This window comes from Staurois parvus, unplaced genomic scaffold, assembly GCF_062004578.1.
Source record: "Staurois parvus isolate SC_StPar_1 unplaced genomic scaffold, SC_StPar_1.0 ptg000129l, whole genome shotgun sequence".
NCBI lineage: Eukaryota > Metazoa > Chordata > Amphibia > Anura > Ranidae > Staurois > Staurois parvus.
In genome coordinates this window covers 4765001-4791490 of record NW_028317925.1, presented here as the reverse complement: position 1 = coordinate 4791490, position 26490 = coordinate 4765001, and the positions used below count along the sequence as shown (strand labels likewise).

The following is a 26490-nucleotide window of genomic DNA, read 5'->3' as shown; positions in this document are numbered from 1 at the left end:
ACCAACATGAAGTTTTGTGCAAACAAACACAATAGTATACACAATATTTTAGTAAAATATAAATATGGAGTTTTGTCAAGTAAATCGATAATCTTAAAATTGTGTGTGCTCGTGAAATGGCAAAAAACTATAGTACCCAAAATTCTCCATAGGCAAAGATTTAAAAACCTTTATAGGTGATCAGTTTAGAGTTAATAAATTATGGCCCTAGAATTATTACTCTCACTCTGACATTTGTAGTAATACCTTACATGTGTGGTGCAATTATGTTTACATACCCATGTGTGCCCTATGCTGAATGTTTGCACTGGGGTGTGTACAGGGGTGCTTTCAATTTTTTTTTTAATTACTTTATTTTATTATACCTTATTTAACATTTGTTTTTCTTCATTTAATCTTACTTTAGCTAACAAGCCCCCTATGTGCTAGCATAGGCAGGTGATGGGTACTCTTTTTAAAGACACCTCTCTCCTCTGCCCTCAACTGGAGCTAATCAAGTACAGATTTTGCTTCATTAGCTGCAAAACTAAGCTACAGTAGCTGAAGAATGACACCTCTGAAGCCAGAAGCGATGTAATGCATATTGCTGCTAGGTTCACTAGTCACAAATGGGATCAGGGTGAGGAACCTCCGCAGGAGCTGGCTCCAGAGGGTTTACTTTCAGAGCACCATAAAAGTGATAAGCCAGCTCCAGAGACATCTGGGTTATTTTTACCTGAAAGCTGATCAGTGGCTGCACAAATCCATACTGAGCTTGCTTTGTCCCCTTCAATACCAGGAAAGTTTAAATACACATTTGTAGACAAGGGGTAAAGTTAAAAAAAAAAAAATATCACTATTCAAATGGACAAATAGTAATAAAAAGGCACTCACCAATTAAATCTTTGTTGCGCCTGTCCATAGAAAGGTTTCTCAGAGCTATAGCCACAGCTCTAACCACTTTGTCTGAATCTGACTGAAGCAGTTCCACAAGCACCGGTAAGCCTCTTTCTTTGCGGACTGTAGCACGGATATAGGTTGACCACTGAAAGGCAAAATAGAGCTCCTATTAATTTCACCTATACAGAATGCTAGAGGGCCATAGGGTGGAGAGGTATCCGTAATAAGAATTCTACGGTCTTTAATGATGTTACATTTAGCTGTGAGAAATTTGTGTTGTGTGGCATATTACCTAGGAATTGCTAATTATCTTTCAAACTGCATATGCTACTACTCTACCTCAAGCAATATTATTCATGACATGATATGGGAAAGCAGAATTTGATAAATTATAAATGCTCTACACCAGCCAACAGCCCACTGATAGTCAGTGCTGCAAACTAGTTATTTATTCTACAAAAGGAGAACACAGGGCCTGCTTGTTGCGAAAGGTGCACTAAGGATAATACGTGCAATGCAACAGTACTGCTCGCCAATGCTGAATCTAATGCTCCATTGTGTATGCAGTGAGAAAATGTCATACTACTTCTATACACTTTAGCACTTATCAGAGGTGAAACCCGATTTTTCTACAATCCCTACATAGTAATCTTCTAGTTTAGAATAGTGTAGGGAATGGTGTCAGATTGAGGAGATTTCTGTTTTCTTACTGTCCTGAAGACACAACAGGAAGAGAGATGAAATCTCTCCAAAGTAAGAACACATCTCATTTATCACTAGTAAAGTCCCCATTGGAAGATATCCCTCTAACCCCTTCAAGGTGTCAACTTGGATTTCACCGGAAGAAAAAGAGGGCGACTCTCCCAAGTGGGGAAACAGATTACAATTAAAAAAAAAACAAAACTATCTTACCTATCCAAAACTAAAATAAAACATTTTGCCTATAGATACACTTTAACCAACCCAAAGTAACCAATCAGATTTCAAATTAACAGAGTCACTATCTAATTGGGTGTCCTGCATTAATACTCTTGGTTGATTATTCCTAAATACCCATTAAAAAACCACAAACTGACAACTGAGGAAAGCGTTGGAGGACATATAATCCCTGGAAAATCAAATGTTAATAAGGCCAGCGAGGCACAGTCAGTGCATGAGCTGCAATTTGTACTAATAATTAATGCAAATTTACACTTTACAAAAAAAAAAAAAAAAATCTATTACAGTTCCTGCAACTAGAAGTATGACAGACTGCTGCTTCTGCCTGACAATTTCCTTCCTCTATTTCTCTGAGGGCATCTTTATATGTGACAGATCATCAAGCTGAACCTTCAGCAGTAAAACTCCATGAGTTGAGTAAGTGTGAGGCAAATATGGCAGACTGCAGGAAGAACAATTAAGGATTGTGAGAAAAATTAAAATAAAAAAAAATAAAAGACACCATACTGGATTGCAAAAAAACAATGCAGTGCCGGAATGTACCTTCTATAACTGAATAGCCTCAGGATTTCGAGAACAGAAGTTTCTTCTCTATTTTTTGGGGGGGGGATAGAGAAATGCACTCCATCAAAAGTATGCCTTCTATCCAAAATGCTGCTTTTATTCTTCTATAAGATGTCATATATCTGTTTCTAAACAGCATACTTATGTACATGTTAACAGAGACCTGAAGTTACATTGTAGATACATTTCACATCAAAGCTACTGATAAGGTTGAGAACTACGTATGCCAACTTGTAATTGGTAGTTTTCTTCTCCAAAGTTGCTAAAGCAGAATACTGTGGTGTTGTACATTACTGCCAAAACCTATAACCCTTTAAATGCGTTTTGTCTTGCCAGTCTCTCAAAATGCATACATTTAACAAGGAACATAAACCACTTAATGACATATGATTTATGTACAGTAGCCCATTCCTTTAAACCAGGGGTCTCCAAACTTTCTGAACAAAGGGCTAGTTTACTGTCCATCAGACTTTAGGGGGGCTGGACATTGGTGTCAGTGGGAGGACTGCTGCCCCATCATTTGTGTCTGAGGAGGAATAGTGCCCCGTTGTTGGTATTAGTGGGAGAAATCGTGCTCCATCATTGATGTTAGTGGGAGGAATAGTGCCCTATCATTAGTAGTGGGAGGAATAGTTCCCCATTGTTGGTGTCAGTAGGGAGAATGGTGCCCCATTGTTGGTGTCAGTGGGAGGAATAGTTTCATATCAGTAAGAGGAACAGATAAAGGCAATCAAAGGGCCCCATCTGGCCCCTGGGCCACAGTTTGGAGACCACTGTTGTAAACCAAAACAGTTTTTTCTTTATTTTAACATTTCTGGAGTGGGGAAGACGACATAGAACTCCTGACAGGTTTATGCTGCAGTCTGTATCAGCTTTGGAGAGATTTCGCCTAACTTCCAGTTAGGACGAAAATGGATTTTATCTCTTCAGTGGAGAAACAAAAACTGTCTAAAGGGACAGAAAGTCATGTGAAATCTCCCTAACAAGGTCATAGACAGTAAAAAAAAAATTCAAGTATAATGTCAAACTTAATTCTTAGACTTTAACCACTTCCCGACCGGCCGTTGCATATAAACGGCCGGACGGTGGCAGTGCAGGGTTGGGTGGCCGTCTATAAACGGCCTCCCCGCACCCTGCTTGTGCGCGCTCCTGGGAGCACGCAGCACCGCGATCCGGTGCCCGCTGTGTCCTCCGGACACAGTGAAACACCGATCGTCAGACGAGGTCCCGATCATGTGATCACTGATTGGCCAATCAGTGATCACATGCAAAGTAGTAAGCAAGAGGTCACTTGTGACATCATTGCTTACTACGTGTGAAATCTGTGAATGATCACAGAGGTCACATGGTACAAGCCTATTCACAACAGGCTTGTACCATGTGAGGCTGTGACCAATCACAGCGCAGTCAGTACTTCTCAATGAGTGCATGAATGCACACAGAGAGAAAGAGCAATCATTGCTTTTACATCCTATATGGGTGTAAAAGCAATGTGTAAAAAAAAAAAAAAAATCTTCATCACCCCCCACAAGTAGTACAGTGTCACCATGGTGACAATGTAAAAAAAAAAAAAAAAAAAAAATAAAATAAAAATGTAAAAAAAAATTGTTTAAAAATTATAATTTTTGTTATAAACTAATTTGGATTTTTTTTTTTTACTAAAAAGATAACGGAATAAATTTTGGCAAAGATTTACGATGAAATATTATTTATTTGCAAAATTTTATAAAAAAAACACTTTTTTTCAAAATTTTTGGACTTTTTCATTTACATAGCAAAAAAATAAAAATCCCAGCGGTGAATAAATACCACCAAAATAAAGCTTTATCTGTTTCAAAAAAATGGTAAAAAATTCATTTGGGTACAGCGTTGCATGACCGCGTAATTGTCATTCAAAGCGTGATAGTTCTGAAAGCTGAAAATTGCCCTGGTCAGGAAGGGGGTAAAAGTGTCCGGTCTTGAAGTGGTTAAATTGTATACCCAGCCAAAACTATTTTCTTAGAGGAGGATAGAGGGAGGAAGAGTCAAAACCCTTGACAGGCTGTAACTGCTATTTGGGACTTCATTAGAGAGATTTATCCTCACATCCTGCTCTGCTTACCAGGTAGGAAGTGGGAGGAACTCTCCAATACCAACACAGTCAAAAGTCAAATATTTTATAAACTAGGGGAAGGCTGAACACCTGTCAATTTGTTTTATTTTATATGTGTCCCTGTTGCAGATCTTCCTGGCTGGTGAAATCATTTTCAGCAGAACAGGATGCGAGGGTATATCTCTCTAATGGGGAACCAGGAAACAGGAGTTCTAAACCTCATCACCAAGTTTCTGGCATGACATACACTTCTAGTGTACAAGGAAAATCAGTAGGTAAATGAACACAAATGCAAAATATTGCTACAGATTAAGGATACTTTTACATTGCTTCGTTGCAAAAATGCATATGTGTTTTTGCCGCGTTTTGACTGTGTTTATGGTGCAGTTTGCACCTGTGAAAAAAGGATATGGAACTTAAAAAATGCACCAAAACTGCAATCATGGATGCGGTTTTGATGCGTTTCCATTCATTTCAATAGGTGAATTTTTGGCGGTTTTGTTTTTTTTAACCGCAGCAAACATACACCAAAAACGCAGCAAGCTGGACTTTGAAAAAAAACAACAGACCCATAACTGACCAGTGTGAAGAATCCCATAGAATGTAACAGATATGTATTTTTATTCTGCTTTTTTGTTTTTTTTTTTAAATGCCTAAATGGAAGAAAAACTGATTAGTGTGAAAGCAGCCTTAAAATGGTCAGCAGTTCTGCCAAATACTGGTTATGCTATTGTTGCATGAAAAGCAACAATGTGATTTAAATGTGTGCTAGGCTGCTGACTGTTCTAAAGCAGGAAGGTCACCATGAAATGCTCCTGAATCAGAGGCTTTCCTTTAAAGCCAGTTACAGTTAGTGCCTACTTACAGTCCAGTTGCCAGCGCTCAGGTTCTGCAGAGCTCCTGCTGCGGCCTCTAGTGTGTTGTAGTTTTGGCTTTCAGTCAAGATAGAAAGGTATAGCCGTACAACTTCTGGCTGGTACAAAAGTTCAAAACCTAGAACACACAGAAACAAAAGATTATTACAGTATTGTATATTTCCCCTCATGAAAAAGTAATGAATTCTATGTTAAATCCCCCCCAAAGTACTGGCGTAACAAAAAGTTTATTAGGCAATGCTATCTGTGCTGGGTAAAAATGGAGGAAATAAATGCAAAACGTTTAAACTTTTAGTAGGACTGTTCTAGAATTTGGGTTCAGAAATGGCTGGGCACACAGAGAAAGCAGGTCAGATACTAGGAGAATGGTGCACAATGTGCGTGGGTCAGCTGCTCTTTTCTCCATCTGGAAAGGCTGGGAGACCAGCAAATGTTCTATTGAAACCAAATTCTGGCCACTAGTTTTTTTGTACAGATTAAAATAGGACAACTAAATACTGGCTGTCCTGAGCAGAGCAGACAAATTTACACAAATACATGAAAGTAAATGAAAAACTAAACTTTAAGTCCTCCAATTATTTGCGCAGAATACAATACACAGGCCTTCAAAGTACTGCCCCATTGAAATTATCCATGGCGAGTGAAACATGGCAATGCAGCCACAAGAGGGCAGTAAAGACCTTCCTATACATCATCTCAAGGTCACAAGCAAGGAATCTTGTGCACCAAGACATCTGTGATCTCCCAGTCCTTGTCATTATATGAACCAGTGCAGGAAAAAGTCACCCCCATTTAGGTCTAACTCAGCATTTGACCATTGAACTAAACAGGCTTAAATGTAAACTCTAATTGAATGACATTTAGTTTGCTATAGCACCGTGTACCAGATAAATGTTTTTTTTTTCATTATCTGTTGAATGCAAATGTTGCTGATCTCTTTTTTGAACCACTTAATGTTATTATTATTCAGGATTTTTAGATCGCCAACAGTTTTCTCAGCGCTTTACAATATAAAAGGGAGACAACACAGCAATGATACAGTTCAATACAAGAGGGTTAGGATGGTCATGCTCCTTGGAGCTTACAATCTAAAAAACGGAGAGGCTGGTGGTAAAAAAGGTAATACCTGTGGGGGATGAACTGATAGAAGAAATAAAAGATTTGGTAAGTATCTGAAGGAAGGATAGGCTTCCCTGAAGAGATAGCTTTTCAGAGATCACCTAAAAGTGGGCAGAGTAGGCGATAGTTGGATAGATTGGGGTAGAGAGTTCCAGAAGATGGGGGGGAGGGGGGGGCTCTGGAGAAGTCTGGAGACGAGAATGGGAGGAGGAGACAAGGGAGCTAGAGAGCAAGAGGTCGTGGGAGGAGCAGAGAGGACTATTTGGGCGATATTTGGAGACAAGATTGGTGATGTAATTTAGGGCAGAGTTATAAATGACTTTATATGTTATAGTTAATGTTTTGAATTTTATTCCTTGAGCAATGGGAAGCCAGTGGAGGGATTGGCAGATATGGAATGATTGGTAAGGTGGATGAGTCTGGCAGCAGCATTCATGATTACATACATCCACTCCAGCCCTCAATGCAAAGCATTTCTTAGGGAGAGTTTCATGGTGGTGACAACAGTAAACCAAACCGCTGCATGGCCATTTGTAATCTCTATTAGAAGTGTAACTATGCAGGGGACTGGAAAAGTATTGTAAATAAATAAATGTCTGAACAAGGACCTTCAAGGTTATGTAAGCATACCTACCAACTTTGTAAGATGGGATAGAGGGACTCAGAGTGCAGTATATAAATCAGGAAACATGTACCTACTACACCTCCATGAACACAAAAGAGAATTGGTTTAACAAATCACTACTTTTCCTTTATTTGGACTTTTCTAAATAACAAATAGAATAATTTGAAAAGTAACTAAAAGGTTTAGTAAACTGAAGCACTTCTGATATATAGTTACATTAAAAAAAAAAAAAAAAAAAAAATCCTTGTACAAGGCTAAAAAGAGGGGCAACGGAGAAGAAAGTGGGGCAAGAGTATTTGGTTCCAAAAGACAGGTAGTCCCTCCCAATGAAGGATAGTTGAGGGATGTGAACTTTTATTGACTGGGTTCACATTAACACTAAAAAAGACATGAGAAAAATGCTTTCCTCAAAACACAGGAACTCTGAAGCCAAAAGCAACACTAACCTAACACTAATCTTTTATCTTTGCTTCAAGACAAACTCCTGGATCCAACCCTGCAAAGTACTTCTAGTGGGATACAGAACTGAAACCTCTGGAGTAATGCCATTCGCAACAACGGAATTCAGCTTTGTCTCCCATCAAGATGGGCAGATGTTGAGAAGCCTTGCTTGCGGAAGCTTTCCAAGTAGATGGAAATTGATAATAAAACATGTTCAGTAGTGGAGGAGTTTCTCCAGGCATTATGTTATCATAGTAATAGACCGTATTAGGCTGCCCCAAGTCCGACATTGAGGGTGGAAACTGTAGCCAATGGTAGCATTGCCGTGTTCTCCCAGAATTGCTAGCCAATTAGATGTAATGCTGATCCAAGAGTTTTAATACTTTGAGTTCCCTGACAGGACAAGATTAGCTTTTAAAATGTAGTCAGTAATGGTAGCTAAAATACATCTTAGTTACCCTTTTACCCAGTTTGCCTCCCCTACGAAGACAATCAGCCTCTTCCTCACACTCCATTGGCCAGAGAGGCAGCCCATTATTTTAAATGGGCTAATAGAAATGTGTGGGGTGGGAGGAGTGGGTAACCGACAATACCTGGAAGTGCTGGTGATTTGCCTGTTAGAATGGCTGACGGGTCTCTTAGAAAGAGCTATGGAAGCGATCACCACTGACCTAACCTTCTCAACATGTCAGCAGTGTTAAGTACCATTCAAAACATCACTTTATGTGAGCAGTGCTTCATGGCAATTGTGTTTATGGTTTATTTACTCCCATGTAATCCTATTCTGCACAAATACCATGTCTAATCGAGCTATTACAGAACTAATTAAAAACATTTGCATATGACAAACTATCACTATTATAGCACACAAAGCATGGGCGTGAGGAAAAACGAAAAACAAAAAAAGTGTGCTCAGTGAAAAACAAATGATGGGTATGAAGGCATTCAAAACACACACACACACACAATGAAAATTTTTTTTTATATATATATATATATATATATATACATATATATATATACATATATATATACATACACATACATACACACACACATATATATATATATATATATATATACATACACACACACACACACACACACACACATATATATATATACATACACACACACTTTTTCTATACATAGACTCATTTTGCTGAAACCAGGTGGATTTGGGCAGCACAGTGGCTTAATGGTTAGCACTTCCGCCAGGCAGTACTAGAGTAGCTGGTTTTAATCCAAACTACGGCAGCACCTGGCCTGGAATTTGCATGTTCTCCCTGTGCCTGCATGGGTTTCCTCCGGGTACTCCGATTTCCTTCCACACTCCAAAGACATGCTGGTAGGTTTATTGGCTCCTGTCTAAATTGGCCCTAGTATGTGTACAGTGAAGGAAATAAGTATTTGATCCCTTGCTGATTTTGAATGTTTGCCCACTCACAAAGAAATTATCAGTCTAAAAATAGAATGGTAGGTGTATTGTAACACTGAGAGACAGAATAGCAACACAAAAAGAAATGCATGTCTAAAATGATGCACCGATTTGCATGTTCATGAGGGAATAAGTATTTGATCCCCTATCATTCTGCAGAATTTCTGGCTACCAGGTGTCTTTCATACAGGTAACAAGCTGAGATTAGAAGCAGTCTCTTAAAGGGAGTGCTGTTAATCTCATTTTGTTACCTGTATAAAAGACACCTGTCCACAGGAGCAATCAAACAATCAGATTCCAAACTCTCCACCATGGCAAAGACCAAAGAGCTGTCCAAGGATGTCAGGGACAAGATTGTAGACCTACACAATGCAGGCCCGCAAGGTCCCCCTGCTCAAGAAAGCACATGTCCAGGCCCGTCTGAAGTTTGCCACTGAACATCTGAATGATGCAGAGGAGGACTGGTTGAAAGTGTTGTGGTCAGATGAGACCAAAATCGAGCTCTTTGGCATCAACTCAACTCGCCGTGTTTGGAGGAGGAGGAATGCTGCCTATGGCCCCAAGAACACCATCCCAACTGTCAAACATGGTGGTGGAAACATTCTGCTTTGGGGGTGTTTTTCTGCTAAAGGGGACAGGACAACTGCACCGCATCAAATGGATGCTTCTTCCCTCCACCAGGGCTTTGAAAATGGGTTGTGGATGGGTGTTCCAGAATGACAATGACCCAAAACACACGGCCAAGGCAACAAAAGAGTGGCTCAAGAAGAAGCACATTAAGGTCCTGGAGTGGCCTAGCCAGTCTACAGACCTTAATCCTATTGAAAATCTATGGAGGGAGCTGAAAATTCGAGTTGCCAATCGTCAGCCACCAAATCTTAATGACTTGGAGAGGATCTGCCAAGAGGAGTGGGCCAAAATCCCTCCTGAGATGTGTGCAAACCTGGTGGCTAACTACAGGAAACGTCTGACCTCTGATTGCCAACAAGTGATTTGCCACCATGTATTAAGTCATGTTTTGTGAAAGGGATCGAATACGTATTTCCCTCATGAACATGCAAATCAGTGCATAATTTGTTAGACATGCATTTCTTTAGAATTTTTTGTTGCTATTCTGTCTCTCAGTGTTACAATACACCTACCTTTCGATTTTTAGACTGATCATTTCTTTGTGAGTGGGCAAACATTCAAAATCAGCAGGGGATCAAATACTTATTTAATTTACTGTATATATGAATGTGAGTTAGGGACCTGTACGTATGTACACCCCTTGAGGGTTAGGGACTGATGTGAATGTACAATATATAAAAGCGCTACGCAAATTGACGGCGCTATACAAGTACCTGAAAAAATTAAAAATACATTTTAAAAAATTTCCGTAATATTTTCCTGAATCCCATTGAATAATGTGATAACTCTAATAGAAACCAGGATCAGCTTCTACACAAGATCTCTCATTCTTACACTCATCTTTCCTTTCTCAGTGGTCCAATTTCATATCTCAATATCCACCTTACAGCTTCATACTCATTTTGTGCCAGTTATCCCCCAATGCTAACCAAATATCCCGCCCTCATGATCCAATGGTCTTCCCTACGTATATCATGGCTCAGCAAAATCACAGTGGTAAAAATTACACTTCTTCCCAAGATTCTTCAACTTTTTCTTGTGCTCCCAGTCTGTAAATCTACATTATTTGTAAATGCTACAACAGCATTTTTTTCAGTTTACTTGGGGACAGACCTGCCTACGGTTGACTCAGGCTACCATTTTTCAGTCCAAGCAGCGGGGAGGCTTGGGGCTACCTTATGTTATTAAATACCATTACACAGCCCAAATGGCTCAGCTAATGAAACTCCATGCAACTACTGAAACCACGTTGTGGGTTACCATAGAGGCGGTGGAATTCGACACAATCACCATAACTAATCTCCTTTGTTGCCCCCCATAGGCTTGTAAAGCTATAACCAATCCCATCACCCTGCACTCCCCGGCCCTATGGGACCACCTTAAACTACGCATGGGACTCAGCTTGCCTCATATCCCCTCTCCAACTGGTCTTGTGAAATCGAAATAGAAATAGTTCTAGCCAGCGTATGCATCTCCCCCTTCCTTCGGACACTGGGAAATGCTTCAGCTTACAAAACTGTATCATTTAACCAACGTCAACTGAATTTTTTCCATTTTCTGTGCAATGCCAGCATTTTCCCCTGTCAGCATAAAAAGCATTTTACTACAACCAAATAAAACATTCCTGTACAGCTGTTTGGGGCTTCACCCCAGTTTCGAATCAACTCACTACTATTGAAAGCTACTGCGAAAAGGACGCCCACGGAGTAGGTCAAATCTCCATCCTGTATCAGGACGTGCTCCTTAAAATTTTCCCACACCCCCAACCTACATCAACAAGGGGGAATCTGACCTCAGTGTCACCAGAGAACCTGAGGACTTGTCCAAGATATGGCAAGACACCAAATCATTCTCTGCTAATGTTGCCGCACTTGAAACCTCTTCTAAAAAAAAGGTACTCTCCGCTAGTATCTAGTTCCAGCTCGCATTTCAAGGTATGTACCAAACTACATTCCGGACTGCTTTAGAGGCTACAGAATGTGGGGAACACATATTCCTATATGGTGGGAGTGTCTTAATGTAGACAAATTTTGTACAGAGGTCTTTACCCTAATTTCCACTGTCTTGGGCAAGCATACTAGCCCTGACCCTTCAGTTGAAATCCTAAACTGGATGCCTCCAGATCTCAACAGCTCAATTTAAACTTTTTACAAATTGCAACTGCAGCCAAAAACAACTGCATTGGCCTGGAAATACCCTAACCACAATATACTTGAGATTAAAAATCGTGTTACGCATGCTATGACCCAAACAAAAAATTTGATGCCACCCTACTATGTAGAACCACCTTTCACTGCAATTATAGCTGCAAGTCTTTTGGGGTAGGTCTCTATAAGCTGTGCACATAAGCGTGACATTTTTGCCCATTGTTTGCAAAATAGCTCAAGCTCTTATCAGATTGGATGGAGAGCGTCTGAACAGCAGTTTTCAAGTCTTGCCACAGATTCACAATTGGATTTAGGTCCTGACTTTGACTGGGCCATTCAAACACATGAATATACCTGAATATTTCCTGTCCCTGTTGAAAAAAAAGCATCCCCACAACATGATGCTGCCATCGCCATGTTTCACGGTGGGATGGTGTGTTCAGGGTGATGTGCAGTGTTGGTTTTCTGCCACACATTGCATTTTGCTTTTAGGCCAAAAAGTTCAATTTTGGTCTCATCTGACCAGAGCACCTTCTTCCCCATGTTTGCAGTGTCCCCCACATGGATTCTCGCAAACTGAAAATCGGACTTCTTATGGCTCTTTCATTAATGGCTTTCTTCTTGCCACTCATTTGTGGAGTGCACAACTAATATTTGTTTCGTGGACAGATTCTCCCACCTGAGCTGTGGATCCAGAGTTACAATGGGCCTCTTGGCTGCTTCTCTGATGAATGCTCTCCTTGCCCGGTCTGTCTAGTTTAGGTGGTTGGCCTTGTCTTAGTAGATTTGTTGTTTGTAGTCTTTCCATTTTCAAATGATAGATTGAACAGTGCTGCATGAGATGATCAAAGCTTGGGCTATTTTTTTTTTTATAACCAAACCCTGCTTTAATCTTCTCCACAACTTTATCCCTGACCTGCTGGTGTGTTCCTTGGCATTCATGATGCTGTTTGTTCACTAATGTTGTCTAAGAAACCTCTGACGGCTTCACAGAACAGCTGCATTTATACTGAGATTAAAATTACACACCAGGTGGACTCTATTTACTAATTGGGCGAATTCTGAAGGCAATGGGTTCCACAAGATTTTAGTTAGGAGTATCAGAGTAAAAGGGGGATGAATACAAATGCGCGCCACACTTTTCAGATATTTGTAAAAAAATTTGGAAAACCATTTATCATTTTCCTTCCACTTCACAATTATGTGCCACTTTGTGTTGGTTTACCACATAAAATCAAGATAAAATACATTTACATTTTTGGTTGTAACATGACAAAATGTGGAAAATTTCAAGGGGTATGAATACTTTTTCAAGGTACTGTAAACACAATTCTCAATTTGTTTAGAATATGTATACAGCCATAGCCAGAAGTTTTAAGAATAACACAAATATTCATTTTCACAAAGTCTGTTGTTTCAGTGATTTTAGACCTTTTTGTCAGATGTTACTATGGTATACTGAAGTATTTCATAGGTGTCAATACGTGCAGTGCTGACCCTTCTTTTTCAAGACCTCTGCAATTCGCCCTGGCATGCTGTCAATCAACTTCTGGGCCACATCCTGACTGATAGCAGCCCATTTTTGCATAATCAATGCTTGGAGTTTGTCAGAATGTGTGGGGTTTTTTTTTTGTTCACCCGCCTCGAGAATTGACCACAAGTTCTCAATGGGATTAAAGTCTGGGGAGCTTTTCGGCCATGGACCCAAAATTCTGATGTTTTGATGTCCAAGCCATTAAGTTATCACTTTAAAGCTTTTTGAACAGAATAGACTGGGGTGAAGGTCAGCAACCCATAGCATGAGTGCCACGGCTGGCAGCAAAGTCGTCTTTCAGTGGCACCTAGAAGCGCAGCTGCCATAGGCTGTAACTGACAGCTCACAAGGCTCTCACTCACAAAGCCTGGCCTAGCTTTCTGCACCTGCAGCCTACCCACCTCTCTCTGATGCCACTGATGTTCAGGAACTGGCTGATAGGAGGCCTGAAGTACAGGAATTGGGTTTTTCTGAAGATGCAGGGTTTGGGGCTGATCTGAGTTCTGAAGGTACAGATATTTGGGCTAATCTAAAAATTGGTACAGGAATTGGGGTTTTCTGAAGATGCAGTGTTTGGGGCTGACCTGAGGTCTGAAGGTGCAGGAATTGGGGTTGAGTTGAGGTTCAAAAGGCACAGGAATTGGGGCTAATTTGAGGTTTGTAATTGCAAGAATTGGGGCTGGTCTGAGGTTTGAAGGTGGAGATATTGGAGTGGATCCGAGGTCTGAAGGTGCAGGAATTAGGGTAGAGATGTTTAACTTGCCATTAGTGTACTGTAACGGCAAAAATGTAACCCAAAATGACATGATTACAGTATGCTATTGTTCAGACATGCCAGTTTTTCTATAAACTGACACGGAGTGGAAATGTTTGCTGATCTGTGAGAGAAAGCCATAATAACACCAAATGTGATGTGGTTATCCTAGATTATTATCGTCAAAGAGAAAATCATATTTGGCTCTATATAAATCCTGTATAATAATAATATACACAATAAGGCCAATAATCCATCTAACAAAGCAAGCAGGCAAGACATTTGTGATCTAAAATGCAAACTTAACATGGCCATACATGACAAAAAAATGATAGCATTGCTTACATCATCATGAAGATAGAGGAGAGCAGGGTTTCATAAACAAAATAACCACCACACGAATAATATAAACACCAACACAAATCAATAAATCACATGGATAATATCTGTGTGAGTGCTGACTCGCCTAGGTGAGTCACAAGTATGGGGGGGGGGGGGGGGGGGTGAAGCTGCCCATTTTTCACTGAAAAAGGAAAAAAAAAAAAACAGCGTTATTCATGTAGCGGAGGTGAAGGGGAGTGGATTGGAAGGAAGAATATACAGAGGGTGAGGATCAGCTTTAACAAGTGGCCAACTAGGGAAAACATCACACAGTAGTTCCTGAGAGGGCATTGATGTAGCAGATAGTGGGACGGTGGGGGATTGGTGGGAATTCTGTCCACCCATCAGTTAGATACCTGTCCATCTATGGTAAGGCTACGGAGACAGAATAGTCTAAACAGTTTTAAGAGTTAAATACATAAATTCTCTACATAACTCCAAACTGTTCCTGATTTGGAGGGGCAGTCCTTTTGGTACCAAACCCCTCTGTCCCTCTTTCTTTACTAAGGGGTTACTCTTTATGATCTACTGTATAGACAATGATTACAAATGTACTACTAAACTATCTAAAGTCTTATACTGAACCTTTCATTCACACTCTAACATTTTAAAATGCAAACAGGAAAGGTGTAGCGGTAAAAAATAAATAAAAAGGGATGCGTACGTTTCATCATTTTTTGCCCATAAGTTCTTTGTAGTTCTTATAACTAGGGGATGTGTTCTTGGTCTATATACTTAACGATAATATAACAGAAATCTAATACCCCCCCCCCCCCCCCCCATTAATATGGAGGTTTGCTCTCATACTCAGAACTGGCATTCCATTTATGAACAGCTTTGTGCAATCTAAGTTTAACGTATGGTAAGACAATACAAATACAGTAAACGGTCCCAAAATCCTCCTACATATTTCCCCTTTTCCTCATCCTATCCATGAACATTGCCTCTGACAAAAGCACAGCTTTAGGAGAAGGTAACCTGAGGCTAAAGTGGTAGGATAATGAAAACACAATCTGCACGTACACATCCTGGGAGGCGTTGTATTTTATGACTTGCTTTTTCCCATTCACTCTGTCTGCAAGCAGCCCCCTGCTATTGTTTATGTATTTAGACAAGGACCCAGAGCCCCAGACCCTGCATTCTTGGGCACGCAGCCATTAAACAATATTGTTTGCAGCAGGAACTCAGACGCCCTACAACTCATGAGGAAGTAAACGGGTTAATGTACCAGCTGTTGAAAAACTTAGATCCAAATTCCATAAGTCGCATAGCAAATACTTGCTTTAATGGTTGTTTATGTCCACAATTTCCTAGACATAAAACTGATCACACTGAGCCCTCTCCTCCAGCCCGGTTCTCACTCCCACTACACACCCATCTTCACAGGTCCCACCCATCCCTGCTCACTAATCCTAATGGGTACTTAGGAGAGGCCAGGGAAGTCTCTGAACAGAACAAAAGAATCTGCACATGGTGTATAGAATCCTGCAGATGATGCTGTGAAGAGTACCATGCAGCACTTTCCTTTCAGAGGTACGAATATTTTTCATTACTCATCATATGCTGCAACACAATATCTCCTACTTTGCTGACTAGCAGGTATAGAAAAATAAACGTAATAAGCCACATAAAGCCTAAAGGCATAGTTCACCTTTAAAAAAAAAAAAAAAAAAAAAAAAAAAAGACTGCAACGACAAAAGAAAAAAAAATGTGTATTTAAAGTATTACTAAACCCACAGCAGTAAAATCAGTCTGTATATGCAGGAAAGCATGCTTGTTATGCTCACATTGGAAGGTGTTAATCCTCCACATGTGTAAAAAAGACGTTTGAGCCTGTCTTCTTTGATCCTCCCCTTCTTCTACTGTCCCCAATCCATCTGCTGATAGTACAGAGTAACTCTGCACATGGGCAGTTTAGTATGTATGGCTAGAAAGCTTTTATTTTTCTTTGGGAGGGTGCAAGTAATCAGCACAGGGCCAATCAGCAATGTCCAGACTGAGGGTCAGGGTTTATGCAGCCTCATAGGACAGTCAGAGGAGAATGAAAACTCCTACAAGATTTAACCAGTGCTCAGCTGGACACTAATAGAAGTCACAAGACTGCTATATACTGCTGATGAGAAAAAGTATTTAGCAGTTTATATTTACTAAAATAATTGCATTTCCATGTTCTGTGTACTGTGGGAGACCAGATATAGTGAATGCAGGGTCCTGGGTTTAGTAACACTTAAATTTTTGCATTGGAGCCTGCACAGCATCACAAACACTATCAATTCATCATGAGTAATGCACAGGGTCCTGCAGATCCTACCCCCCAGCCTCAGGTCCACACCTTCCGCTATGGGGATGGAAAGAAGTAATTGATGGACTACAAGTGCGGACATCATCACACTTTTTCACCATTGAAATCTCCTAGATTGTAAGCTCCAAGGAGCAGGGCCCTCCTATCCCTCTTGTATTGAACTGTATTGTTGATGTATTGTCTCCCTTTATATTGTAAAGCGCTGAGCAAACTGTTGGTGCTATATAAATCCTGTATAATAATAATAATCTATGAGTTCCCCCGTCGTGTGTCAGGGAAGGCCTGCCCATAGTACAGGTGAAGCTCCACGGCGCACAAATGTGCGCATGCGCAGAGTTCTGGCAAGCCGAGCAGATGTGCGGGCGCCTGGACAGAGGCGCACGCAGTTGCACTTGCCTGTCATTATTGCTGGTGCCAAAAGGGTTATTTAAACTGGCTGCTGTGGTTGTCTCATTGCCGTATGGTCTTTTCCCCCTGCTCGTGTTCCTGACTTCTGTGATTGATTCCTGTTGCCAAACCAGCCTGTTCCTGATCTCTGCTTGATTACTTCCTGCCCTGACTTCTGGCCTGTCCTCGGATTATCCTTCTGCCTGCTCCTGTCTGATTGACCTCCTGTTATTGAACCCGGCCTGTGACCCCGACTATTCTCCTGCCTGCCGTTAAAGCCTGATCTGTCTCGTCAATACCAAACCCGGCTTGTCTGACTCTGCTTCTTCAGTACACAGTGCTCCAGCATCCATCCATCCTGCATGGATACATCTGCACCCTGCTCTGGTCTGCTACTCATCAGTCCAACAGCTGTTACCGGACAGATCCTAGACCCCACTGAGCTCCTGCGACCGCTGTTCCACTCTGGTCCTTGAGCCAGAGTTGTACAAGAGGTCTGCCTCTTCACATCAGGCTCACTACCCAGGTACGCGACATCGTGTTAGCAGAAGGGTCTTGCAGTCTTCCATTCCCTGTGAATGGATGACACGGCTGTGCAGGAGGAGTGACGCACAGCTGCATTGATTTCAAAAGGTAAACCGAACCCTACGATTCAGGTAAGAGGGTGAACTTTGAGGGTCGGGGTATGGATATAACATAAAACAGGGTATGAAAGTATGCTTTGAATTCCAGCATACAGTTTCAATACAAAACCTCTAACTTTCAGCAACCTCAATGTTAATTCCAAGCAGGGTGGATAAAAATCAATTATTTAAAAAAAAAAAAAAAAAAAAAAAAAAAAAAAAGAAAAAAAATCGGATTTTTTTAAAAATAAAATGCTTTTTGAGGAAAATATATTACCATCCAAAGGTTATTCCATCATGAAATAAAGATTAGTTTTTTAATTATGTAGAATAAGGCTGGATATGTTTAATTTGTTTGGTAAATTCATTCCATTAATCCATTCACAATGTCATGCTCTTCCACAGGTTTTTGTAAGATTATTGGGTAGTTTCTCTGCCTACAAGATATTATCACAGATGCTTGGTTTACTTTTGCAGTTCTCAAAACTGAATTTCACTCAGCGGAGATCACATGCCTCTTCTTCACAGCAAAAAGGTTTTAAAATGAACAGAGTTAAGAAAAAGACCTTAATCCTAACTTCTACAAACCTATGAATACAGAATCAACCCCTTCAGTGCTAAGTTTCAAGAAGTTCAGTGAGGAGGAAGGGGCTGACAGTCTACGTTTCTTAAAATATATATATATTTTGTTTAGCCAAATAAGTTAACAAACATGGATGTTTGTTTAAGCAAATAACATATGCTGTAGTGTTATTGTTTCAGATGAATAAATCTATTTAAATTGTTATTAAGGTAATGATTATTTTTCTCCTTCCTAAGTACAACAGAAAAGTTGTCCAAATATGAATGATTAACCTATTAAACTGGGGATAACTAAAAAACTAATATGAAAAATTGTTATTCTAAAAATTATCTACTTGCATATTAGTTACACCAGCAAGAATTAGTCTTTATGTAGAAAACTATAATTTAAATCAAGTCTTACTGACTAGTGATTTAAATCGTGATTTAAATCAGTTTGATTTAAATCAAATCCACCCTGATTCCAAGCATATGAAAAAAAAACTAACTCAGGTGTTAAATTAATATCATATTTTTAAACAGGGAACAACAGAATAATTTGTATCATTTTAGCTTCCTTCATCCCCTGTAAAATAACAAAATCAGACCAGGAAGGGGAAAGAATGCTGTGCTGCTGCTCCTTCACCATCCATTTAGAAGACTTGGGCTTGTCTTTAAAGTGGAACTGCACTGCATATGAGCACCACAAAGCAAAAATTCTATTTAATTCATTTTTTATATTCAAAGCAAACTCCCCCATCCTACCATGTCTCCATTATATATTATGTTGAGAAATCACTTTGAAAAACACGGCCTAGCATTCCTATCCATGGCCATCTTAAGGACAGATAATTCATGTAGCATCGACTTCCTGGAATCCATCTGTCCTTAGTTCAGGCATACAAACAAGAGGGCGTGCTTAGCTGAGAAACCCCTCCTCCCCTCCAGAAGATTCTTGGGATGTATGACATTTGCTTAGGCAAGAAACAAGAAGGTAACTGAAAAAACGTTAAAAAAATAGTTTAAAATAGAATATACTTTCTATGTATTTACTAACGTTAGCAGCTTAAGGATTAAAAATAATCAATGTTGAGACAATGAAGTTCTACTTTAACAAGGTGTTGCAGTGAAGTTTGAGGTTCTGGCTGTGCTATCTGTCAGGGATGTCAGGATCGTGAAATTGACTGCAGAGAATTAGAGTTCAGCAGGAAAAACCTTCCAACATCCATATTCTACTGTGGATTCAGCAACTTGCTTGGAGTTTAGTTCTATATTTGTATTGTCCTGTCCATGCAAGCTCATGTGATGCTTTAGAACTCACCTGCAAGCTAGAATTGGGAGCTGACATTTCCCACAACCTGACCATGTCACCATGCTCCTTACAAGCACAGTGGACATGCTGATGCTAGCATAAAGGATGTTGATATTCTCATTAATACTGATGAATATTTCATAGCTGCTGAAGAGATGGCCAACTTTGCAGGGACAATAAATATATCAGATAAAATGCGGCAACATATTTTCTATAGTCAATTATTAACTTGTATGACTCAGACTTTTTTTTTTTTTTTTAGCAATTAGAACCCAGAACAAAAACATGCAAATAAGGGTCCTTATTTATGAGTGTCTAAAAGGAGAACTATTCATAATAATTGCTGAAGTTTGCACATCCTGTGGGGGGGGGGGGTAGCTTGGCAGTCACCTAATATTCAATGTCACTATAATATCAATATTCACTATGGCTTCAAATGTCTCACCAACACTACCTCATTCTTATTCCATACTTTGTTAAAGCTGCCTTATTATAATTACTACTATATAGTGGCATCAATATAAGCAGCGCTTTGTATATATGTGTGTGTGTGTATATATATATATATATATATATATATATATATATATATATATATTTATTAGATTCACATCAGTCCCTGCCCTGAAGGGGCGTACAATCTATGGTCCCCAACTCACATTCATACATACACATACTAGGGCCAATTTAGACAGGAGCACATTAACCTATCAGCATGTCTTAAAGTGTATGTTAGCACAACATTTCACATTTTTATATGTCTGTGTTACCATGTACTTGTTTTAAAAAATATCCTGTTCTCTTTGCACGGTGTGAAATACCTGGTGACCATGCCAGTCCCTCTGCTTTCCTACTTCAAACGGATCATGCCAGGCACATCCATCCCAGTGTGGTCAGTTTTTTTTAATTTGCATTCAACTCTGGAGCACAGCCTGCCTATTCTCAAATTGGTCTGAGGCATTGATATAGAACTTCATCCTAAAGACTGTCTCATACAGATCGAGCACGCTTTGCTGCATCATGGAATGCAACACTACTCCTGTGTCTGCCAAACCAGCCTTCAGGTCCTTTGCAGTCATATATGGGCTTGCCTGGCAAGCATGCAGGCAGTTCTCTGAAAGTGTTCATCTTCCGGATCTTGCCTTGGCTTCCACATTTTTCTATAATACTGAAGTTTAATCTGACTATTTTGCCTTCTCTGGTTCTTCCCTCCCCCTTCATGAATGAGCTCTTTTTTTTTTTTTTTTTTTTTTAAATATGAAACCTTTCCGTTTTCACTAAATACCTTATTTTATTCTAAGTGGGATTACTTGGTCTGTGTGCTTCTCTATGTAATGTAGGCAGATCATGGCTGGAGGGAGGGGCCAATATAGTGAGGGAGGAGTTATGCAAATATAAAAAAGGTGGATGTCAGTCTGGGGGAATGGGCATTCCTAGGTAGGTTGCATTTGCATGCAAAATGTCCTAGGCAACATCAAAGTGTGATGCTCAGCCTCCATGATTACATGAACTGAAATCCAGTGAATGAAGTGGATGGTTCAGAAACTGTAAGGCTGGGAAGGGAAGGGCTAAAATCATGGGTGTCAAGTCCCACCATGCCTCTGCCTTTGGAAGCCATGTTTGTAACTGTCAATCTTGCAATGCCTCATGGGACTTTTAGTTTGTCAACAGCTGGAGGGCCACCAGTTTGACACCTGTGGGCTAGATGATTATTGTTCTCCAAAAAGGAAATGAGGTGGGCTCTGACTTGCTACAGCATCTAATAGACACCATAAATAGCTTAAAGCAACCTTTTTCAACCAGGGTGCCCAGGCACTCTGAGGTGCCTCAAGATTTCTTTAGGGGTGCCTTGGCAAAAGGTCTACAAATTGTGCAAAACTGGTGTACAAGCCAACAGGTGGAACAAGCCTGCCTTTTAGTTACACAAAGCTACAGGGTTTCATTGTGTACCATTACGACCCTCTAGCCATCAGCATCCTGCCAACCAATGACCATCAGTTGATAAGGAGGATGTTGGTTGCTTGCACAGCATCCTAGTTTGACCCTCCCCTGCATCGCTCCCTCAGTGCTGAGGTCACATTAGCTCAGTGAAGGAGAAAAACTGAGGGAGAAGAGAAACAATGGAATACTAGTCAGTACAAATGTGCATTAGTGTATTTACTTTGGAATAATAAATCACCTCCAAAGTTGGGTGTCCTACATATGTGGATGTTACTGCATTATATAAAATTATTAGAATAGGATTTTTCATATCTAAGAATGGGATGCCTTGGGACTGTCCATAATTTTAGAGGGTGCCCTGGGACTGTCCAGAATTTTAAAGAGTGCCTTGACTGAAAAAAGGTTGAGAAACACTGGCTTAAAGTGTGCATTGAAATAAGAGTGAGCATTGTTAGTAAAGGAGAAAAGCCTATACAACTTAGGAAGCCTAAAAAGAACACTAGAGTTCAGCTTTAACAGCAATTTCTTAATGATTTTATGGACTTTGCAAGCCTGAAGTGTTTTGCAACCTTTTTGTAGCTTTGTTTGCATCAGTTATTTTATTTTCTGATCCTTACGCAGTTCCCCAGAGTAGCTGATGGTTGTTGAGTAACCAGATTTTGTTAAGTGCTGCAAAACAGGCGAAAACCCCTAACGCATATTAAGGCCTATAGTAGTAACTTGGGTCAGGGAGTTTGCAAAAACAGCAACAAACAGTAGACAGGGGAAAGACTGTCCAAACGTTTGCACATGCCACAATTACAATAATCTTTGTTTCTATGTACGTGAAATAAATTGCAACTGTGCTTGAACATTGGCATTTTTTTCTCATTTTTTTTTTCACACAAATTTATATTGCAGGTTTTGTTTGTTTTTTTTTTACATTTTTCCTTACAAAATTAACTAAATATATAATCTGGTCAGTTGCCCAAACTTTAGCACATGCCAACACAAAAAAGGGCCATGTCACATCAGTGATTCTGTCACCGGCAAAAGCTCAGCAACAAAATCACTAAAAACACAGCATAGTATTTATGTGTCATTTCCTTACTGAGGAATGATTTAGCCAGCAACTGAATGATACGTGGAAGTTGGCGAGTATTTCAGTGCTCTAACTAGCCCTGCATGGTGACCTGGATGCTGGTGAGATCTGTGTCAGCAAGCCCAACCGGCATGTGTTCTACTCACGGAGGTTCTATGGTAGCAGACAACACAACCCAGCTCACGCTTTCAGTAGGTTCAGCTCCTACTACTTGCAGTATTCTGCCCAATCATCATTCAACTTCTTTGTTATAAACAAATGAGCTCATGCTCAGGATATGGGAGGCAGGAACTGAGATAAGTAGTTGCCTAATTTTCTAATACTTTTCAGGGAAATTCTGCTGTTAAGCTGGAGTGTTTTAAAGTGAGCCTGTCAGTTTGCCCACGAGACAAAATAACGTTCACCCGATATTCCTCCCCCTTCATAGTAATTACCTTCCTTCTACACCACCTGTCCACTAGCCAGACACCAACAAAAATACAGAGGTAAGGCGCAAAAGAGAAGGATACTCCCTAAATGTCCAAGTCTATATAGGTTGGTATTACTGAATATCATATCAAAGTCCCATAATTAATCCTTGTGTAGTAAAGTCTTTAAATGTCCATCCACTAGGTGCAAAGGCTTGACAAAAAGGAGTGCGCCTGTGTTTTAGGCACTGCACTCCTCCAGTGATGTCATCATATCAGGCGCTGTGGTCCACGTGCATTCCAGCTCTCACTTCCCAATGTGGAAAGTCTGACAGCCAGCTTCCTCACCCCTAGAGAATGGCATGCTCAGATCTCCGTAGCGATCCTCCTCTGACAAGCAGTGAGGATTACACCAGTGGCTTTCACTGATGAGCCTATGAATTTTCAGCAACATGAGAGTTGCCTACCTTTATCCAAATAAAATTTCCCTGTAAGTCTACACTTAAAGGTGCTTTTTCTGTTCCCTTTTATGTTCATCAGCCAGAGCCTGTTAAATTCCATGTACTTCTAGCTATGGGTGATGATGTGACCTTCTGCCCATCACAAGATTGTGAGCCACTAGCTCAGACTAAAGGGGGGTACCCACTATAAGAAAATCAGAAGAAAGTCCATAAAAGGAATAATGGTTGGATTTTCGTATAGTGTGTACACAACTTTTGTCATGAGATTCCGACTCTCCAAAACAAAATTTCTGAAGGGACAAACTCCAAAAATGTCCTCCTACGTGAACAGAACTAACATTTTTTTTGTTTTAGTAGAATTTTCATACAAGAAAAATCAGATACGAAAGACTGCGCTTGATCAGAAAACAAACAAACAAAAAAAAGCCTTTGTCCTACGAGAATTTTTGTACAAATTCGTACCATCCTCGGTTTCAACTTGCTGTGAAACATCAAGAAAAATCAGACGACGGTTCACCTGATTTTCTTATAGTATGTGCCCAGCTTAACAGTAAACCATTACTGTACTACATATTTAAATGTGATCAGCCATGACTTTGTACCATTATGGCGGTCTTGGCACAGCTACTCTGGTTCTAATAAGACTTTACACAGCAAGTCTTAGGAAAACTGCCCATACAGCTGGTCACACCATGACTTTTTGATCTCAGCACATTTTGTGTAAAATCAGCCCTAAATCTGTACAAACTACATTTGTAAAATCCAATAAAGATCTCTGTATACTACTGAACTTGTCACCTGCTAATTATAGATGAGAACACCATTCTAATGACCATTTAATGGCCTTGTATTTAGAAAGGAAAACAGATTTGACATGGACCACACCAGCAGAAATTGGACTAGAAAGAGTCCCTTTTCCAGTCAACTATATAAATTAATGAACTCTACCATTAAACAACAGCTATTAATAAACAAAACCTGTATCAATCACGATCTTAAAAACAGGTAATATATAACTAGTGAATAATGCTTATTTTACATGGGTAGATTTGATAATGTCATTGCTACAACTGATAGTGAGTGACCCTCCAATCATACCAAGAAGACATGGGAGCCTTCAACCCCCTACATATTCCCATGATTTCTTCCAGCCTCTTCATTTGTAGACTTCTCCAGGACATTGGGCCATGAAATCAGCATGTGCTAGCAGTTAGCGATGAGAGCGCCAGTTCGGGTGACCCCCAGTACACCTGAGTGCAATTCTTGATCGCTACAATTTTTAGGCTGGCCATACATTATATAATGTTATTATTCAATTTCCTTTAGATTTACCTTCAACTATGTAGTGCAAAGGCCTGCCTGACTGCATACAAATTGAAAGGGTTTAGGTTTGACCTTATACATTTTCAGAGCTTGACAGCTACATCATACAGCTTCCTGTTAACAGCTTCTCAAAAGCTTTGTACTGGTATTGCACACTCCTTACGTCACTAACAGTCAACTCAGTGATCAGACTACATGTCTCAACACTTACTGCACATAAGTGTCCCTTCATTCTCTGTTTTTCTACATCCCGATGCAGCCCTCTGTCAGAGCAGGGGTGTGTACCTTATGTTTGGCTTCTGCAGCCTATGCATATTGGTAGAAGCAGCAACTTCCCCAAGGGAGCATTTGGAACAGGTGTCTCCTTAGCACCCTGCAAGTGCAAGGAGTCACTTAAGTGAAGCTTCCACTTTAGGGTGGAACTCTGCTTTATCTGCCTCCTCCCACCACTGGCACATTCAGCACCTTTTAGGGGGGTACCTGGTTGTGCAATCCCCGCACTTCCCCTTTTAGCCGTCCAGGACAATTCACAGGTCCCAGAAGACTGTTGCCCATTCACAAAGTGCAGTGCGCTTCATGCGTGCGCAGTAGGGGACCAGCTGTGCAACTGCGAGGCTAAACTGCCGGATTCCCTTAGTCAATGGTTGACCTGGATGGACTTTTGTCTTTTTTTCAGCCAGACTAACTATGTAAGAAGGCAGCACTAGTACCTGTTAGTCGATTTAACAATCGGCTCGGGGTGAGGCCATCGCTGGATCCCTGGACAGGTTTGTGCCCCAATATTAAAAGTCAGCAGCTACAGTATTTGTAGCTGCTGACTTTTAATTTTTGGGAGGGGGTGCAATTCCGCTTTAAAAACAGGACGGTGGGGGTGGAGGCAATAGGACTGGGGGGGATGGGGGGAAAAGGAAGAATTACTGCTGATAGGTGTAAAATATTAAATATTCTGAGCTTCTGATTTGAGTTCAATTAGCAGAAAGATTGTTGCTGTAGTTCTACAGAAAGACATCACTGCTTTCTTTACATTTACAGTAAGAGACCACATAAGTCACGCAGACATGAATTCCTCTAGCAACCACAGCAGAAGGGTGTAAAGAAATCCTCCGTTCCCATCACAGCACTAGAAAACAACGGAATCACACAAATGTGATACACTGCTGGAAATGAGTAAGATGGATAAGGACACGAGGGCATGAATAACCTAGTTAAGCAAACCCAGGGCCAGGATTACAGGGACAACGCTACCTCCAGCGTCGGTCAGCAGAGCCCCCTGAACACACAGTTACTATGGCTACATCAGCACCTGTAATAAGATAGAACACAAAGCTGTGTATGTAGTTAAGAGATTCCACCAACAGTGTCAGGTGGTAAAAGCTCAGGGAATATTGCAGAAAATAGAAGAAATATTCAATAATAGCATATCAGACACCTGTTTACAGGCACCACGTATGAATGCTTACAATACGGAAAATTGACTGCCCTTTATTACCTTTATAAATCATAATCTGGATCATCAGCAGTCAGCCTAGCATCCCCAGACAGGGAAAATTCTGCAAGTATTATGAAAAAAAGAAGGACTTAAAGCGGTATAGAACCAAAAAGCATACATTTATTATATTGCAGCTTACCAATCCTTGTGATGGCTGCATTCGTTTTCTACGTTCATCTGATCTG

At 40.3% G+C, this 26490-nt stretch overlaps 1 protein-coding gene across 5 annotated transcripts in view; it reads right to left on the bottom strand.

Annotated features, from left to right (window-relative positions):
• The window catches only part of ARVCF (ARVCF delta catenin family member), a 963921-nt gene that overhangs the window by 28958 nt on the left and 908473 nt on the right, over positions 1-26490 (bottom strand). For all 5 annotated transcript variants that reach the window (XM_089672465.1, XM_089672464.1, XM_089672467.1 and 2 more), the window contains 2 exons: positions 5340-5467; positions 874-1024 (listed from right to left, as the gene is read on the bottom strand). In XM_089672465.1, the coding sequence (XP_089528591.1) occupies positions 874-1024; positions 5340-5467 (279 nt within the window). The remainder of the gene's footprint in view (positions 1-873; positions 1025-5339; positions 5468-26490) is intronic.